This window comes from Musca vetustissima, unplaced genomic scaffold, assembly GCF_032173495.1.
Source record: "Musca vetustissima isolate MV318-11 ecotype Yass unplaced genomic scaffold, APGP_CSIRO_Mvet_v1 utg54544, whole genome shotgun sequence".
NCBI lineage: Eukaryota > Metazoa > Arthropoda > Insecta > Diptera > Muscidae > Musca > Musca vetustissima.
In genome coordinates this window covers 10,777-29,760 of record NW_026881338.1, presented here as the reverse complement: position 1 = coordinate 29,760, position 18,984 = coordinate 10,777, and the positions used below count along the sequence as shown (strand labels likewise).

The window sequence follows — 18,984 nt, the reverse complement described above, 5'->3', positions numbered from 1 at the left end:
GTTATGCCAAATTTCGTGCAAATCGAAGGATATATATGGGCTTTGGTGCACCATTTACATGTAATCGGACGAAGCTATATATGGGAGCTATATCTAAATCTGGACCGATTTTGTCGAAACTTGGCAGACATCATTCTAGCCTCAGTTCAGTACGTTATACCAAATTTCGTGGAAATCGAAAGATATATAAGAACATTAGGGCACCATTTACATGAAATCAGACGAAACTATATATGGGAGCTATATCTAAATCTGGACCGATTTTCTCGAAACTTGGCAGACATCATTCTGGGCTCAATTAAGTACGTTATGCCAAATTTCGTGCAAATCGAAGGATATATAGGGGCTTTGGTGCACCATTTACATGTAATCGGACGAAGCTATATATGGGAGCTATATCTAAATCTGGACCGATTTTCACGAAACTTGGCAGACGTCATACTAGGCTCAATTCAGTACGTTATACCAAATTTCGTGCAAATCGAAAGATATATAAGAACATTAGGGCACCATTTACATGAAATCGGACGAAACTATATATGGGAGCTATATCTAAATCTGGACCGATTTTCACGAAAATTGGCATATATCACTCTAGGCTTAATTCAGTACGTTATGCCAAATTTCGTGCAAATCAAAAGATATATAGGGACTTTGGGGCACCATTTATATGAAATCGGACGAAACTATATATGGGAGCTATATCTAAATCTGGACCGATTTTCACGAAACTTGGCAGACAACACTCTAGGCTTAATTCAGTACGTTATGCCAAATTTCGTGCAAATAAAAAGATATATAGGGACTTTGGGGCACCATTTACATGAAATCGGACGAAACTATATATGGGAGCTATATCTAAATCTGGACCGATTTTCACGAAAATTGGCAGACATCATTATAGGCCTAAATGATTAGCCTGTACCAAATTTCGTGTAAATCGAAAGATATATAGGGACCGTTTACATTAAATCGGTTAAATATATATATGGGAGCTATATCTAAATCTGAACCGATTTTTCCCAATTTCAATAGAGTTTGTCCTTGGGCCGATTAAGTGACCTGTGCCAAATTTCATCCAATTCGGATCATAAATGCGACCTGTACTTTGTTTACAATTTAACATGGACAGACAGACAGACAGACGGACGGACGGACATGCAGAAATCGACTTAGAAAGTGATTCTATGCATATTCTCAAAAGGAACCATGGGTCTATCTCAATTATTTTTGCCTGTTACAAACATATGCACAAAGACATAATACCCTGTACCACAGCGTGGTGAAGGGTATAAAAATCAGATCTCAGATAAGGTCCGATAATTTTAAGGTACATTTTTTATAAAAAATAAATATAACCTGAAATAATTCCTCAGTGAACTAAGGTCTGCGAAATTTTTTATAGGAAAAAAGTCCTTATTGAACTGAGCTATTTTTACCCCCAACACAAAAGGTGGGTGTATATATTCCGCATCAGAATAAATTAAATTTAGCCATGTCCGGCTGTCTGTCCGCCTATTGAAATTACTATAGAGCTCTTGATATTTAACGCTCTGTCGTCAGCCTAGGATAGAACTTTGAAATTATGCAAATACATTGCTATTAATTCTAGGATGTTTGGTATTAATTTTGGATATATCGGTCCAACTTATAGGGTATTCCCAATATAACTATTCTCTCAAATAGTCCGTATTTCGTATTATATTTTGGACACGTCTTTCAACAGAATTGCTTATAATTTGACATTAGAGATTCCGATTGTAGACCCATGTTTCGCTGTAGCTTCATGCATCGATACATCCCAATATTCGGCATTTTGAGGCTTTTCGGGGCGCATTTCAGCAAAAGTTGTTCTAATTTGATGTTAGGGCCTACCAAAAAGTATCAATATTGTCCTAAATTTTCGGATAGCCTTCATATAATTGTGTTTCTTATGATTCAGTATTTCGAAGCTTTTGGTCACACTTTCAACATAATCAGCTATAATTTGATATTTTAATGTAATTTTGATATTTCCTACTAAAAAGTATCAATATTGGTTTACATTTTCGGTTTTTTGAATGATTTTTCATTATAATCCGCTGTAATTTAGTATTATGGGTTCTCACTGGGTGGAAAATCTTCCTAGTAAAAATTACCAATGTTGGTCAACTGTTTTCAGCATAGTCTCCCTATAACGCTAGGTCCAAAATCTTGGCTCGTTTATGGATCAAAGTAGCTGTTATTTGGTATTTTGGGTTCTCCCTGGGCAGAAAATCTCCCTAACAAAAATTATCAACATTGGTCCCTGGTTTCTGGTAACCTACAGTGAGCAGTAACCCCTATTATTCGGTTTTTGTGGGTTTTGAGCATGTTTTTTCAACCGAATTCAGATTATTATGGGATGTAAAATATTCTTACCAAAAATTATTAATTTCGGTTTACGTTTTGGCATAGCTCCCATATAACGGTGTGGATCCACTTTCGGTATTTTGAAGGCATTAGCCGCATTTTCCCACCAATGTAACTGTAATTTGGTATAAAAGGGTTCTTGAAGGCTGACATGCATCGATGTATATAGAAAATTGTCAATATTGGTCCATGTTTGGACTCAGGTTCGGTTGCGCCGCATTTGCAGTATTTAGAAGGTTATTGCCGCATTTTTTGCATTGCCTTTCGGATTATTGGAGGGTAAATCGCATTCCTGTGAAAATTTGGCAATATATATTCATGTTTGTATATAGTGCCCACATTAAGGTCCCGCCCATTTTGAGTGTCTGTTATTTGGAACATTATATTTTTCAGACCATAAACAGCCTATAACAATATATTGCAATAACTGAATCCCCATATATAGGTCGCGACCGATTTAAAGCATTTTTTTAGTGAACAACATGTGGTGGGCGTCGATAAGTTCGGTCCGAATTTTTCGACGTTTTTATTATACCCTTCACCACACTGTGGTACAGGGTATTATGTCTTTGTGCATATGTTTGTAACAGGCAAAAGGAATCGAGATAGACCCATGGTTCCTTTTGAGAATATGCATAGAATCACTTTCTGAGTCGATTTATGCATGTCCGTCCGTCCGTCTGTCCGTCCGTCCGTCTGTTGATGTTGAATTGTAAACAAAGTACAGGTCGCATTTATAATCCGATTTGGCTGAAATTTGGCACAGCTCATTTATTTGGCCCAATGACGAACCCTATTGAAATTGGGAAAAATCGGTTCAGATTTAGATATAGCTCCCATATATATTTTTGTCCGATTTGAGGACTTTAGTCCCTGAAAATCACCCGATTTGCACGAATTTCGGTACAGCGTACTGAATTAAGTCTAAAATGATGTGTGCCAAATTTCGAGAAAATCGGATCAGATTTAGATATAGCTCCCATATATAGTTTCGTCCGATTTAAGGTAAATGTGGCACCAAAGTCCCTCTATATCTTTCGATTTGCATGAAATTTGGCACAGAGTACTGAATTAGGTCCAGAATGATGTGTGCCAAACTTCGAGAAAATCGGTTCAGATTTAGATATAGCTCCCATATATAGTTTCCTCCGATTTAGGGTAAATGGTGCACCAAAGTCCCTCTATATCTTTCGATTTGCATGAAATTTGGCACAGAGTACTGACTGAGGTCCAGAATGATGTGTGTCAAGTTTCGAGAAAATCGGTTCAGATTTAGATATAGCTCCCATATATAGTTTCGTCCGATTTAAGGTAAACGGGGCACCAAAGTCCCTGTATATCTTTCGATTTGCATGAAATTTGGCACAGAGTACTGACTGAGGTCCAGAATGATGTGTGTCAAGTTTCGAGAAAATCGATTCAGATTTAGATATAGCTCCCATATAAAGTTTCGTCCGATTTAAGGTAAATGGGGCACCAAAGTCCCTCTATATCTTTCGATTTGCATGAAATTTGGCACAGAGTACTGAATTAGGTCCAGAATGATGTGTGTCAAGTTTCGAGAAAATCGGTTCAGATTTAGATATAGCTCCCATATATAGTTTCGTCCGATTTAAGGTAAATGGTGCACCAAAGTCCCTCTATATCTTTCGATTTGCACGAAATTTGGCATTGCGTAATGAATTAATGAATGTGTGTTTAGTTTCGTGAAAATCGGTCCAGATTTAGATATAGCTCCATATATATCGTCCGATATATATATATATATATACATATACATATATATACGCTTATAATAGATTTTCATAATTTTGTCCCTGGTCCTTTAAAAATTCGACGTCTTTTAGGTTTCATCTGTTGGATATACCGAAAGTGGTGAAGGGTATCATATAGTCGGCCCCGTCCGACTTTACTGCTTTCCTTACTGGTTTGCGATGAATTTGGTCTTCTGAGTGAAAATTACTCCCCTATAATCAGTATCAAGCCATTGCCGGTAATCCAAAGATCTTAGCCGAATTTTTAAAACGTAGTGGAAAAAAGTTGGCATACCATGCTCTACGAAGGCGAAACAAATTTCTGATAGAGGTTCAACATATATGGATCTCAGAAAGATGACCCATCAGTGGCCTTTTATACATTGAACATTTGTTTTTCATATACTATCTTATCATATAGGTAAAAGTAAAAAACATTTAAAATCAGTCGCCAAAAAAATTAGTACCGAAGGGATTGAAAAAATCTGGTTGATAAAATTACTATGGATTTTTCAAAACACCTAAAATGGAGACTGGGTCCAATATATGTGCATTATGTTCCAACACACATTGACAATTTTCTGCCTGGACTTCTTGTAGCCTCTGGAAACCCAAAATTCCAAACCACGATCACTTCAGGGGGGAAATTCCTTTAGGACTTTTAATCTACTTAAAATGTTAGGGAGCTATTTTAAAACAAGAATTTTTTTAACCGGGAGTTATTTTATACTCTGTGAGACTGAAACCTTAAATAATATGTAATTAATTGTGAAATGCGACGAGGAACCTTAAAGTATCAACACAAGGCAAGGCTAAGTACATAAAATGCCGATTTCTGTACTCACCAACGTGCTATAGAAAAAATCTGCCCTCAATGACTAAGTATTATTTTCTATAGAATTTTGAAAAAACTTCTTCCATAGAAGTATTTATCTCAGCACTCCCAATCACGATATCCCGCTTGTACTAAATCTATATCAAAGGTTACTACTACCGGCAGTGAATCATTAACCCTAAGCCTTTTATAAAATTACTCGTGTGATTAATTACAATTAACTTCTCGCCAGTTTAGCAGCACTCAATTTAAACGCTTGCAATAATTGATGAAATTATTTTAAAAACTTAGTCATTATGGCGAACAATTTAAATTCCATTGAAAGGGGGCAACAACAGTAACTATAAACAGCGGCTAAACTCCCACAAATACGAATTTCATTCATACTCGTATTTGTGGTATTTTTTTTTTTTTTTTGCAATACTCAAATCACAAAAATGCCAACAATGTCAAATTGTATTTCAAAATTTTATTAGGGTAAATAACCGACAAAAATCAAACGCCATTGATATATATTTCACTACCAGTGTTTCGTAAAGACGAAATAGAATTCTTTTTTGTTTTCTTATCTTATCGTGTCGTCGTCGATGTTGACTTTCAATCAGATATCAAAAGAATTTCTTTAAATTATTCAAAGAAAAATATTATTAACAAATCGTATCTACACATTAGCGGGGTGTTGCTGGAATTTTACGCCGAGGAAATATTTTAATAATATTTTAAGTATTGCAAAAAACACGAAGTTATCAAACGGAAATATCTGTGATTTATGGCTTTATTTTGCTGTCAATTAGAAAACATATTTCTATGAATGGGATTTATATAGAGAACAGGTGTACGAGAAGGTGCTAACATAGGTCTGATTAGTTGGTTCAGGTTAGTTTGAACTAGAAATATTTTTCTGTATAAAAATGTTTCTGAGGTATCAAAACTCAGACACTGAGGTCTGATTTTGTTTCTATACGAAAAAGAACTCAGACACTGAGGTCTGAATTTTTTTCTATAGAAAAAACACCTCAGACACTGAGGTCTGAATTTTTTTCTATAGAAAAAACACTTCAGACACTGAGGTCTGAATTTTTTTCTATAGAAAAAACACCTCAGACACTGAGGTCTGAATTTTTTCTATAGAAAAAAACACCTCAGACACTGAGGTCTGAATTTTTTTCTATAGAAAAACACCTCAGACACTGAGGTCTGAATTTTTTTCTATACGAAAAAAGTTTAGAAACTGAGGTCTGATTTTTATACCCTTCACCACACTGTGGTACAGGGTATTATGTCTTTGTGCATATGTTTGTAACAGGTAAAAGGAATCGAGATAGACCCATAGTTCTTTTTGAGAATATGCATAGAATCACTTTCTGAGTCGATTTACGCATGTCCGTCTGTCCGTCCGTCCGGCCGTCCATGTATTTTTGTGAACAAAGTACAGGTCGCATTTATGATCCGATTTGGATGAAATTTGGCACAGTTCACTTGTTTGGCCCAAGGACGAACCCTATTGAAATTGGGAAAAATCGGTTTAGATTTAGATATAGCTTCCATATATAGTTTCGTCCGATTTAATGTAAACGGTCCGTATATATCTTTCGATTTGCACGAAATTTGGCACAGAGTAATGAATTAGGTCTAGAATGATGTGTGTAAAATTTCATAAAAATCGGTTCAGATTTAGATATAGCTCCCATATATATTTTCGTCCGTTTTTTTTTTGTAAATGGTGCACCAAAGTCCCTATATATCATTCGATTTGCACGAAATTTGGCACAGCGTAATGAATTAGGTCTAGAATAATTTGTGTAAAATTTCATAAAAATCGGAACAGATTTAGATATAGCTCCCATATATATTTTTGTCCGATTTAAGGTAAATGGTGTATATTTTTTGATTTGCACGAAATTTGGCACAGCGTAATGAATTAGTTCTAGAATAATGTGTGTAAAATTTGATGAAAATCGGTTCAAATTTGGATATAGCTCCCATATATATTTTCGTCCGATTTTAGGCAAATGGTGCACCGAAGTCCCTATATATTCATCGATTTGCAGGAAATTTGACATAAAGTACTTAATTAGGTCAAGAATGAGGTGTGCTAAGTTTCGAGAAAATCGGTTCAGATTTAGATATAGCTCCCATATATATTTGCGTCCGATTTTATGTAAATAATGCACCAAAGTTCCTAAATATCTTTCTATTTGCATGAAATTTGGCATAACGTACTGAAGTGAGCTTAGAGTGATGTCTGCTAAATTTCGTGAAAATCGGTCCAGATTTATATATAGCTTCCGATATTATGTAAATGGTGCACCAAAGTCCCTATATATATTTCGAAATTTGGCATAACGTACTTAATTGAGGCTTGAGTGCTTTATGCCAAGTTTCGTAAAAATCGGTCCAGATTTAGATATAGCTTCCATATATAGTTTTGTTCCATTTTATGTTAAAGATTCACCAAAGTCCCTATAAATCTTTCGATTGCACGAAATTTGGTATAGCATACAGGATTGAGCCTGGAATGATATGTGCTGAGTTTCGTGAAAATCGGTTCAGATTAAGATATGTATATATTTCCGTCTGATTTAATGTAAATAATGTACCAAAGTTCTAATATTGCATAGATCGATTGATTTTAAGTAATTGACGAACCAAGGAACTAGTATATGGTTGATAGAAACAAAACGTACTGAAATTAGTATAACCCAACCTGTGACAAGTTTCGTTGAAATCGGATCATATTTGGATATAGATTCCACATATATTTTCGTCCGATTTTAAGTAAACGGTGCAAATGGTGGATTTTAGTTCATCCAATTTCATGTTAATTGTTCTGTTTAATATACCCATAGTGGTGAAGGGTATCATATAGTCGGCCCCGTCCGACTTTACTACTTTCCTTACTGGTTTTTTTTTATTGAAAAATACGCTTAGACACTGAGGCCTGAATTTTGCCTTTAGAAAAAATCGGACCTCATATTGTCTGGTCAATTTTTTTTTGCCATCACTTTTGTTTGCCACTGTATGCCCAGGTCTCAAAAGGTTAACAACGTCCATCTTTCATCATCAATATCGTATTTATTTCTGTTTACAGCTTCGGTAAAATAGAAGGCATCTGGTTGAAGACACCATACGCATAGAAAAGAAAACTTCTAGTTAGAAGTAGAAGAAAAAAAGAATCCGAAGAAAATTTGCAATTTTCCATGGAAAATAAATAAAATAAAACAAACGACGACAGTCAAGTACCCCGGCCTGAAAAGAAAACTACAAAGGAAATTCGTCTTAAAAAAATTGCAAAAAATCCGAAGAAAAAATCGCATACAACAAATTGCAACAACAACAACTACTTCAAATATTTACAAAGTATTTGAAAGTATTGGGAACGTGTGTGGTCGGACAATTGGTCATACCTTGAGTGTGTGTATATCTGTCCATTGTAACCCGAGTGAATGTATTCCATTTTGGGCCACAGATCTACGCGAACAACAACACCAACAGCAATACCAACATCAACATCAACGAAGGCTATCTATCCATCCGCATCTAAGTGCTATTGGCCGCCACAATGCTGACATATCAGCGCGGTTTCTTTTGTGGTGACCTGAGCATAAGGTACCCTTACCATGAGTGTACCATTACCGTGCCCATGCTACTGGTTTGCATGCTACTTCTACCCATGCTGTTCCTTAGCGTTGTGGAGATTATGCGCCTATGCCACAATTTTCGATTGCGGCAATATCTACGAAATACCAGTCTGAGTTTGGGTTGTTTCAGCTTTGGTTTCATTGCCACCTATTTGAGTACGGAATTGGCCAAGAATGTGGTGCGACGTCTAAGGCCCCATTTCTATATGGCCTGTCGGCCGACCCTCAACGACGGCTCTACATGTGACGACCCCAAGAATCGCAATCTCTTTGTCGAACAATACTATTGTTCGAATCGCAATTTATCCGCACGTCAATTGCGCGAACTCTATGTGTCATTCCCTAGCGCCCATTCGTCGTTGTCATTCTACGCCATGCTGTTTTTGGCCTTTTATCTGCACGCCATCTGGCGGGGTGGTCGTGGTGTGAATCGTGTCTTGCGTCATTTGTTGCAATTTCTGTTTCTGTCGTTGGCCTGGTTTATATCGTTGAGTCGTGTGGCCGATTACTGGCATCATTGGTCGGATGTGATGGCCGGTGCGGTAATGGGTATTATCTATGCCACACTTACCGCCATCTATGTGGGTAGATTTCTAAGCTACTACAGTTCGTCGTCGTCGTCAGCGGCGACAGCAACAAGTCCTCATCATCAGCACCAGCATCACAACAAACAGTCATGTTTGCATCAAACATCGAACAAGTTGAAGGCCTCGTTGAAACACCAACATGTTGGCTCGAGTACGGTAAGCTTTCAGCCGCAGCATCAGCTTCAACAGCACACGCTGAGTCATGAACCAGCTCAACATCAACAGCAGCAGCAGAAAATCCAGCAGCTTTACAGTGATCAGATTTCTGCAGCTTCCACATTGCCTGGCCTGTCGACCACATCGACCGCAGCCGCTTTAGAAGCGGTGACATCGTTAGCATCCACTGTGGCTGAGGAAGAGCTGGTAACATTAACATCAGCCAAAGAGCATCTTATTGCGTCGAATGAGTCCATATGGAAGTCGGCAACATCATAACAACAGCAACATCACCCTCAAGACCCATAACAACAGCAGAAGTATGCGAAAGCATAGATCGAACAATTAGAGGTCGCTGAGGTAATTTTTCTTTAAAGAAATCCGACATGAACTTCAGATGCATTTTATTTCGTATCGAAAAAAATCCGACCTCAGTTCACCTGAGGTATTTTTATCTATAGAAAAAATCAGACCTTAATTCATCTGAGGGATTTTTTTCTATAGAAAAAAATCTTACATTTATTAATCTGAGGGATTTTTTATATAAAAAAATCCAACCTTAATTCACCTGAGAGATTTTTTTGTAGAGAAGGTCTTGTTATTCATAGGAGAGCTGAAGGTCTTCTTCTTCATAGAAGAGCTGAAGGTCTTCTTCATAGAAGAGCTGAAGGTCTTCTTCTTCATAGAAGAGCTGAAGGTCTTCTTCTTCTTCATAGAAGAGCTGAAAGTCTTCTTCTTCTTCACAGAAGAGCTGAAGGTCTTCTTCTTCATAGAAGAGCTGAAGGTCTTCAACTTCTTCACAGAAGAGCTGAAGTTCTTCTTCATAGAAGAGCTGAAGGTCTTCTTCTTCTTCATAGAAGAGCTGAAGGTCTTCTTCTTCATAGAAGAGCTGAAGGTCTTCTTCTTCATAGAAGAGCTGAAGGTCTTCTTCTTCTTCATAGAAGAGCTGAAGGTCTTCTTCTTCTTCATAGAAGTGCTGAAGGTCTTCTTCCTCATAGAAGTGCTAAAGGTCGGAATTTTTTTCTGTAGAAACGAAACTGAGGTCTGAATTTTTTCTATAAAAAACGAACTCAGACACGGTGGTCTGAATTTTTTTCTATAGAAAAAAGTGAGGTCTGAATTTTTTCTATAGAAAACAGTCTTCAGACACGGAGGTCTGAATATTTTTCTATAAAAAAGTCCTCAGACACTGTGGTCTGAATTTTTTTCTATAGAAAAAGTCTTCAGACACTGAGGTCTGAATTTTTTTCTATAGAAAAAAGTCCTCAAACTGTGGTCTGAATTTTTTTCTATAGAAAAACGACACAGTGGTCTGAATTTTTTTCTATAGAAAAAAGTGAGGTCTGAATTTTTTTCTATAGAAAAAAGTCTTCAGACACTAAGGTCTGAATTTTTTTTCTATAGAAAAAAGTACTCAGACACAGAGGTCTGAATATTTTTCTATAGAAAAAAGTCCTCAGACACTGTGGTCTGAATTTTTTTCTATAGAAAAAAGTCCTCAGACACTGTGGTCTGAATTTTTTCTATAGAAAAAAGTCCTCAGACACTGTGGTCTGAATTTTTTCTATAGAAAAAAGTCCTTAGACACTGTGGTCTGAATTTTTTTTCTATAGAAAAAAATGCTCAGACGCTGAGGTCTGAATTTTTTTATAGAAGAAAGTCCTCAGTCACTGTGGTCTGAATTTTTTTCTATAGAAAAAAGTCTTCAGACAATGAGGTCTGAATTTTTTTCTATAGTCTTCAGACACTGAGGTCTAAATTTTTTTCTATAGAAAAAAGGAACTCAGAGAACTGAGGTCGGATTTTTTCTATAGAAAAAAAATGAAGAAGAAAAAAATCAGACACTGAGGTCTGAATTTTTTGTACCCTTCACCACACTGTGGTACAGGGTATTATTTTCTATACAAAAGATTCCTCTGGTTTCGAGTCGGATTTTTTTCCATATTTTTTCCTGTAGCCCTGTGTTCCCATTGCCATTTCGATCCTACGGCTTCTGCTGTTTTTATTGGTTTGAGTTTTTGCTGTTGTTGTTGTTTTTTTGTACAATTATTGTAATTGAGAAATTATGATTATTATTGTTGTTGTTGCAATGATGATGATGATTTGTATTGAAATGTGATAATTTTTTTTTGTATTTTACAATTTTTTTATTTATGGTTTTTTTAAGATCCAAATGCTGCTCTTTTACTACTTTATAAGTATAGATGTATGTAAAAATGTATGTAAAATTATGTGCCCTTTAGTTTTATTTTTTTGTTCTGTTCCGCAGCTAGCCTAGTTAGAAGTAGTAAGAGGAGTCTATTGTATAGCTGTTGTAATTGAGATGAGAGATGCGGTTTTGTAAACCTATACTCCTCACAATTCTGAGTCTAGAGATTATTGTCAATGTATTGGTGTAGCTTTAAATTTTTAAGAAGAAAAAAAATTACAGTGGGAGCTCTTTGAAGAAACAAGATTATTTTTAAAATAAAAAAGTAAAAAATATTTTTATATAATTAAAAAATATTTTTATATAATAAAAAAATATTTTTTTTAATAAAAAAAATATTTTTTTATAATAAAAAAAAATATTTTTATAAAAAATAATAAAAAAAATTTTTTATAACAAAAAATATTTTTTTAATCCCTAGGGAGTACATATAGTATTTGTATAATAATAAAGAAATATTTTTTTATAATAAAAAATATTTTTTATTATAAAAAAAATATTTTTTTTATAATATTTTTTTTTATACAAAATATTTTTTACAACAAAAAAAATATTTTTTATTATAAAAAAAAAATATTTTTTATTATAAAAAAAATATTTCTTTATTATGAAAAAAATATTTTTTAATCCCTAGGGAGTAGATTTTTTTACTTTCCCTGGTACTCTAAGATTTCCCAATATTTCTTCATCGAGGTCCCACAGTAAACTATGTCAATATGTATAGTTTTATTGTATAGCCTTTATAAATTGTATAATTTTTTTATTAGTTTTGTTTTTTTTAGCTTACCACTTATTTGTTATTATTGCCATTGTCATTGTTGTTGCTGTTATTATTATTTTAGCTATATGCCAATTTATGATGCATATTATTTTTTATGATAATTTTTTTATATAGATTTTTTACCCCACCACCACTCGTCGTCATTCTGGCTCGTTAAGGCGTCTGTGTCTGCATTTATGAAGTTATAAATTTAAAACAATGTACTCGATTCGGTTCGTATTGGTCTGGACTTAATTCAGTTTTTATTTTTATTTGAATTTGGATTTTTAGTTTTTCTCTAGAGGAGGATCATCTGCTTGCAGCCTGCCTGACTGTCGGCCTGCCTGCGTAGCTTGACGACTGCCTGGCTGTGTGTCTGTCTCTCTATCTCCCTCTCTGATTCGCATTATAATCGCCGCATAAATTTCTGATTCCCATGAAAATTTATGAATGGCATTATATTACAACAATGTAAGATGATAATATTATATAAAAATGAAAGATTGGAAATCGAATATGGTTTTGTAGTCGCTGTTGTTGTTGTGGTAGCTAAACTTCTAATGATGATGAATATGAGCGGAGCATGGTGGCTGACATTTTTTTATGGTATTTTGCTGAAAAGTAAATGGCCCACCGGAAAAGAGGTCTGCAATTGCATGACTTGACTTATGATAACAGATAACAGTGTGGTAGACAATGAGGTTGCAGTTTTTTTGCTATAGCTTTGAAAAAAACTCAGGCAGAGGAAACAAATATCACAGAAAAAGGGAACCCAAAAAATTGACTTTAGTTTCTTGAGGTATTTTTGCTATAGAAAAAAATCCGATTGGATTTTTTTCCTATAGAGAATTATACCTAGGACGACCCGGTTTCATTTTTTCCTTTAGACATAAATACTTCAGAGAACCGAAGTCGGATTTTTTCTATAAAAAATACCCCCGAGAACTGAGGCCTGCGAATTTGTATACCCTCTACGATAAGGTGGGGTGTATATTAAATTTACCATTACCTATGCAACTCCTCGAAATATTCACCGAAAATTGTGATTCGTGATCAGAGTTTTAAAAACAAGAGCTTTTTTCCGGTTTTTAAGAGTTCCAGACACGCTTTTCAACGGAATTAGCTGTAAATTGATAGTTTGAATCCACTTCGGCTATCAGATTTATCTACTAAAAATTATAACATATTTGCCCATGTCACATCCACTGTGGTTGGAAAATGTGGTTAAAAACTTGAAAATATAGAGAATGGTGCGGTACCTCTATGGAAGCTATGCTCATGTTTTACATGGCATCCATAGTGGTCCCGCACTCTTATTGACCTTTTCAAGTTTTTAACCGCATTTTCCAACCAAAGTGGCTGTAATTTGTCGTTCCAGAACAATTATTGGAAATAGGGTGTTTTTTATTCTCTAGAAATCCGAAATGTATAATTCGGTCCCTATGGTGGTAAATTGTGCATTAAGTCCAGAGAATACCCAAAGTAGAACGGGAATTTTATATTGGTGCCAAGTCAAGATATAGACCTATACTGATCATATTCTACATAGATGTAAACCTAATCTCAGGAAATGCCAAAATTACAGCAACTTCGATAGAAGACTGCATTTAGGACCACTAAAATATTTACAATTTGTCGGAACCTATGTATAAGGTCTATATCAAAAAAATTACACACAGCGAATTTGTTTGCAAACAAGTAATTTATCCACGAATTAAAATTAGGGCTAACTACTACCTAATATGTGTTTCATCCTCCAATAACCTGGAATACCAAATTACAGCCAGTAGGTTGGAGAATATTTTTTTATTTCCCAGAAATTCGAAATGCAAAATTCAATCACTTCGGTGGTATATTGATCCTAAGACCATGAAAGATCCATATCAACCTTCAGGAATGTCAAAATACAGCCACTACGATACGAGATTGCGTTTAGCACCACCAAACTACTTAAAGCTGGTCAGGATACCTATGTGGAAAGGAGTTATTTACCCACCAAGAATACAGAATGGATAATTTTAGCCAACTCCTACCGAAAACGTTTTTCGCCCTCCAATAACCTGTATTATCAGCCACGTCATTGAAAAATGGATTTCAAAATTATAGCCACATCAGTTAGGAATGCGGCTAAGGCCTTCAAAGCACCGAAAGTCTTGTTTAGATCTTTATACAGGGGCTATGTAAATACATGACCATATATTGCACACTTTTTCTTCGAATAGGTATTTCATGTTCTAAAAACAATACAAAAGTACAGTCACTTCGATGAAAAAATGAAGCTAAAATCTTCAGAATACCGAAAATGGGACGGAACCTTCGTTTGGAGGTCCATGTTAAAACATGGACTCATAACAAAAAATTTTCGCAAGGATGTTTTACATACTCGAATGTCCCAAAATCCCACTTTGGTTAGAAAATGCGACTAAACCTTTAAAATACCGAAAAAAATAGATATTGATATTTGGTGGAACCCTCAACGAGAATGTGTAAAATTGGATCCGTTTCGGTTGGTAAAGTTGCTCAAAATCTCCAAAATATCTATACTTGAGCTCGAACATTTTTGATAGAGAGATTTCCCATTCAATGGCAATCACAAATAAAAGAATTTTAAAATTTGGTGCCCAATGCCAAATCTCCCTAAATACCGAAATTTTGGGAGGAAACTTTATAAAACTGCAACCCTGAATCTTGGGTCAATACCTATAATTTCTGTAGGGAGATTTCAAAATTGGGAAGAAGCCTTTATAGGAGGGCTACCCCAAAAAGTGGACTAATATTGACAATTGTGAGTCGGAGATTGAGTCTCTTAAAATACCCATGTCACATCCTATTCGGAAGAAAATAGCTTCCATATACTTCGAATTCATGTAAATTTTCCGCACAAAGACCCAAAGTTTGTGTAATTATGAGCAAATTGGGTACAAGAGACCAATATGCGTCTATAATGGCCTCTGTCAAATTAGGTCCAAGTCGATTCATATATAGAAATAGCTCCCATATACATTTTCCACTGATTCCGTATAAATGGTACCAAGTTAACCCTAAAATTACGTCTAGTAAGTTTTGTTTAAATCGATTCACATTTTGTATATTTTTTCATCGGATTTTATGTAAACGGTACAACAAAGACAATAAACCTACCCCATTAACTAGAAATTTTGCATAGCTTCCTGAAAGACATGTGAAATCTGGACACAGTTCTGTTGTATTTAGACACAGAGGTCTCAATTTTTTCTGTAGCTAAAGATACCTTGGACACTTAAGAGTCTGCCTTTTTATAGAGAACAAATTCAGTAAAGGACCAATTTCTTTTAATAAAAAAAAATTTATTTTTATTACTACGATTTTTATCTTATAAAAAATTTCACTTAATTATTTTTTAAATTTCTTTGGAGAAAAAAAAAATAATATGCATCATAATAGATATTTTGTAAAATATATTTAAGTTTTATTTGTAATTATTTTTATTAAATAAAAAAATCATAAAACCTAACTTATAAAGATGCTTTATTTATGCCATATACATATATACAAAAAATATATACATAAGAAAAATGTGTAAATTTAATTATGTGAAAAAAATTATATCCATTATAGCCATATTTTGTAATTTATTTCAGTTATGTACCTTATTTGTTAGAAAATATATATTTCATATTTGTTTCCTTATGCCATTCCCCCGCTCCCTTCAATTCTGTACACATTTAAACATTCACGCTTTCTGCATTTCGTTGCTAAGTTGAAAAAGCCAATAATACGTTAAGTTAACAACAACACGAGTCGTTTTCAAAAAAAAAAAAAAAAAAAAAACAAAAAACTCTTCCTTTATTTATTTTTTTAATTATTAACAATGCATAATATAAACAATGTACAATATAGAATTAAGTTTTATTATTATTTTTTAATTTTTAAGAATGTAAATTAGCAAATATGTTTATCACCACAGTTGCCAAATAAATAAAGAAATAAATAACACGGAAAACAATGCCGAATAAATAAAAATATGTCAATAAATACAAATAAATAAATATTTGCAAATATCTTAATTTTTCCACAGAAGGAATGTGTGATGAAGATAGACAAATAAGGTAAGTAAAACAAAAAGGAAAACGAAATAAATAGATAGGAAGATTAAAAAATCGTAGGGCTAAAAAGACATGCATTTTTGAAAAAAAATCTAAAGCCCAAGAAGGCGTGGATTTTTAAAGAATATTTTTTCTAAGGCCTTAGAAGGCGTGGATTTTTAAAGAATAATTTTTTCCAAGGCCTTAGAAGGCGTGGATTTTTAAAGAATAATTTTTTCCAAGGCCTTAGAAGGCGTGGATTTTTAAAGAATAATTTTTTCCAAGGCTTAACAAGGCGTGGATTTTTAAAAGCATAATTTTTCCAAGGCCCAAGAAGGCGTGGATTTTTAAAAGCATAATTTTCCAAGGCCCAAGAAGGCGTGGACTTTTGAAGAATAATTTTTTCCAAGGCCCAAGAAGGCGTGGACTTTTGAAGAATAATTTTTTCCAAGGCCCAAGAAGGCGTGGATTTTTAAAGAATCATTTTTTCCAAGGCCTTAGAAGGCGTGGATTTTTAAAGAATAATTTTTCCAAGGCCCCAGAATGCGTGTATTTTTCAAAGAATAATTTTTTCAAAGACCTCCAAGGCGTGGATTTTTAAAGAATAATTTTTTCAAAGACCTCCAAGGCGTGGATTTTTAAAGAATAATTTTTTCAAAGACCTCCAAGGCGTGGATTTTTAAAGAATAATTTTTTCAAAGACCTCCAAGGCGTGGATTTTTAAAGAATAATTTTTTCAAAGACCTCCAAGGCGTGGATTTTTAAAGAATAATTTTTTCAAAGACCTCCAAGGCGTGGATTTTTAAAGAATAATTTTTTCAAAGACCTCCAAGGCGTGGATTTTTAAAGAATAATTTTTTCAAAGACCTCCAAGGCGTGGATTTTTAAAGAATAATTTTTTCAAAGACCTCCAAGGCGTGGATTTTTAAAGAATAATTTTTTCAAAGACCTCCAAGGCGTGGATTTTTAAAGAATAATTTTTTCAAAGACCTCCAAGGCGTGGATTTTTAAAGAATAATTTTTTCAAAGACCTCCAAGGCGTGGATTTTTAAAGAATAATTTTTTCAAAGACCTCCAAGGCGTGGATTTTTAAAGAATAATTCCTTCTGAAGATTACAACAGACGGACGGACGGACATGGCTAGATCGTATTAGAATTTTCCCTGATCAAGAATATATATACTTTATAGGGTCGGAAATGGATATTTCGATGATTTACAAACGGAATTACAAAATTAATATACCCTCTATACTATGCTGGAGGGTATAAAAATCCTAGGGCTAAAAAAAGACTTCGATTTAAAAACCCCAATAAGGCGTTGATTTCAAAATAATAATTTTTCTAAGGCATTAGAAGACGTGGATTTTTAAAGAATAGTATTTCCAAGGCCTTAAATGACGTGGATTTTTAAATAAATAATTTTTTTAAGGCCTAACGAAGCGTGGATTTTTAAAAGCATAATTTTTCCAAGGCCGGATGTGGCGTGGATGTTTAAAAGCATAATTTTTCCAAGGCCGGATGTGGCGTGGATGTTTAAAAGAATAACTTTTCCAAGTCTCCAGAAGGCGTGGATTTTTCAAAGAAAAATTTTTTCCAAGGCCCCAGAAGGCGTGGACTTTTAATGAATAATTTTTTCCAAGGCCTTAAAGGGCGTGGATTTTTTACAGGAATAATTTTTCCAAGGCCCCAGAAGACGTGGATTTTTCAAAGAATAATTTTTTCAAAGACGTCCAAGGCGTGGATTTTTAAAAGAATAATTTTTCCAAGGCCCCAGAAGGCGTGGATTTTTAAAAGAATAATTTTTCCAAGGCCCCAGAAGGCGTGGATTTTTCAAATAATAATTTTTTCAAAGACCTCCAAGGCGTGGATTTTTAAAGAATATTTTTTTCAAAGACCTCCAAGGCGTGGATTTTTAAAGAATAATTTTTTCAAAGACTTCCAAGGGGTGGACTTTATAATGAATATTTTTTAATTTATTTTTTTACTCCTTTTTTTGATTTGTTTCCTGGCCTTTCATAATTGTCAAACAAAAATTTCCAATTAATCATTTGCTCTACATTTGCCATGACACAATACGACAACAACAGCAAAAATTTGAGCCTTTAATTTTCATTTAATTCGAAGCAGGACATAACTTTGTGTGAAACCCCAAGGATTCAGGAGCTGGCTTAAATGACTTACACAGTTATGATTACTTTTTGATGGTTGGATGAATGGATGGATGGATGGATGTTTGGTTGGTTGGTCGGATGCAATAAATCCTGAGAGGGCAGTTCACCTTTAATTTGACAAAGTCAAGCGCTGTTATGCTGCTTTCTGTTCATTTCGTTGTTTTTGTTGTTGTTGAGTTGTTTTTGCAATTCACAAAATTTATTGCAATTTATAATTTTTATTTATGTCAAAAAGCCATGGTCACACTCGGCCACTCAATTTACACAGCATCGGCAGCAGCAGCAGCAATGGCATGAAATGATGAAAAGCAGGTCCTTTTGCCATTATTGTGAATTAATCCCTTATGATTATGAGTTGATGGCTGATGATGATGATGACGAGGATATCGAGGACGAGTTGGCCCAGCAATTCATTT

General features: G+C 34.5%; 1 protein-coding gene across 1 annotated transcript; it reads left to right on the top strand.

Annotated features, from left to right (window-relative positions):
- Positions 1–8,536: 8,536 nt before the first annotated feature.
- LOC133327311 (putative phosphatidate phosphatase) lies at positions 8,537–9,643 on the top strand. The gene has a single exon (XM_061535876.1). It carries the CDS (start codon positions 8,543–8,545, stop codon positions 9,641–9,643), a length of 1,101 nt encoding a protein of 366 aa, XP_061391860.1. The 5' UTR covers positions 8,537–8,542.
- Positions 9,644–18,984: the final 9,341 nt, after the last annotated feature.

Bases quoted from the DNA above. Each gene is read 5' to 3' on its own strand.
- LOC133327311 (XM_061535876.1), top strand. From the start codon at position 8,543: ATGCTGACATATCAGCGCGGTTTCTTTTGTGGTGACCTGAGCATAAGG.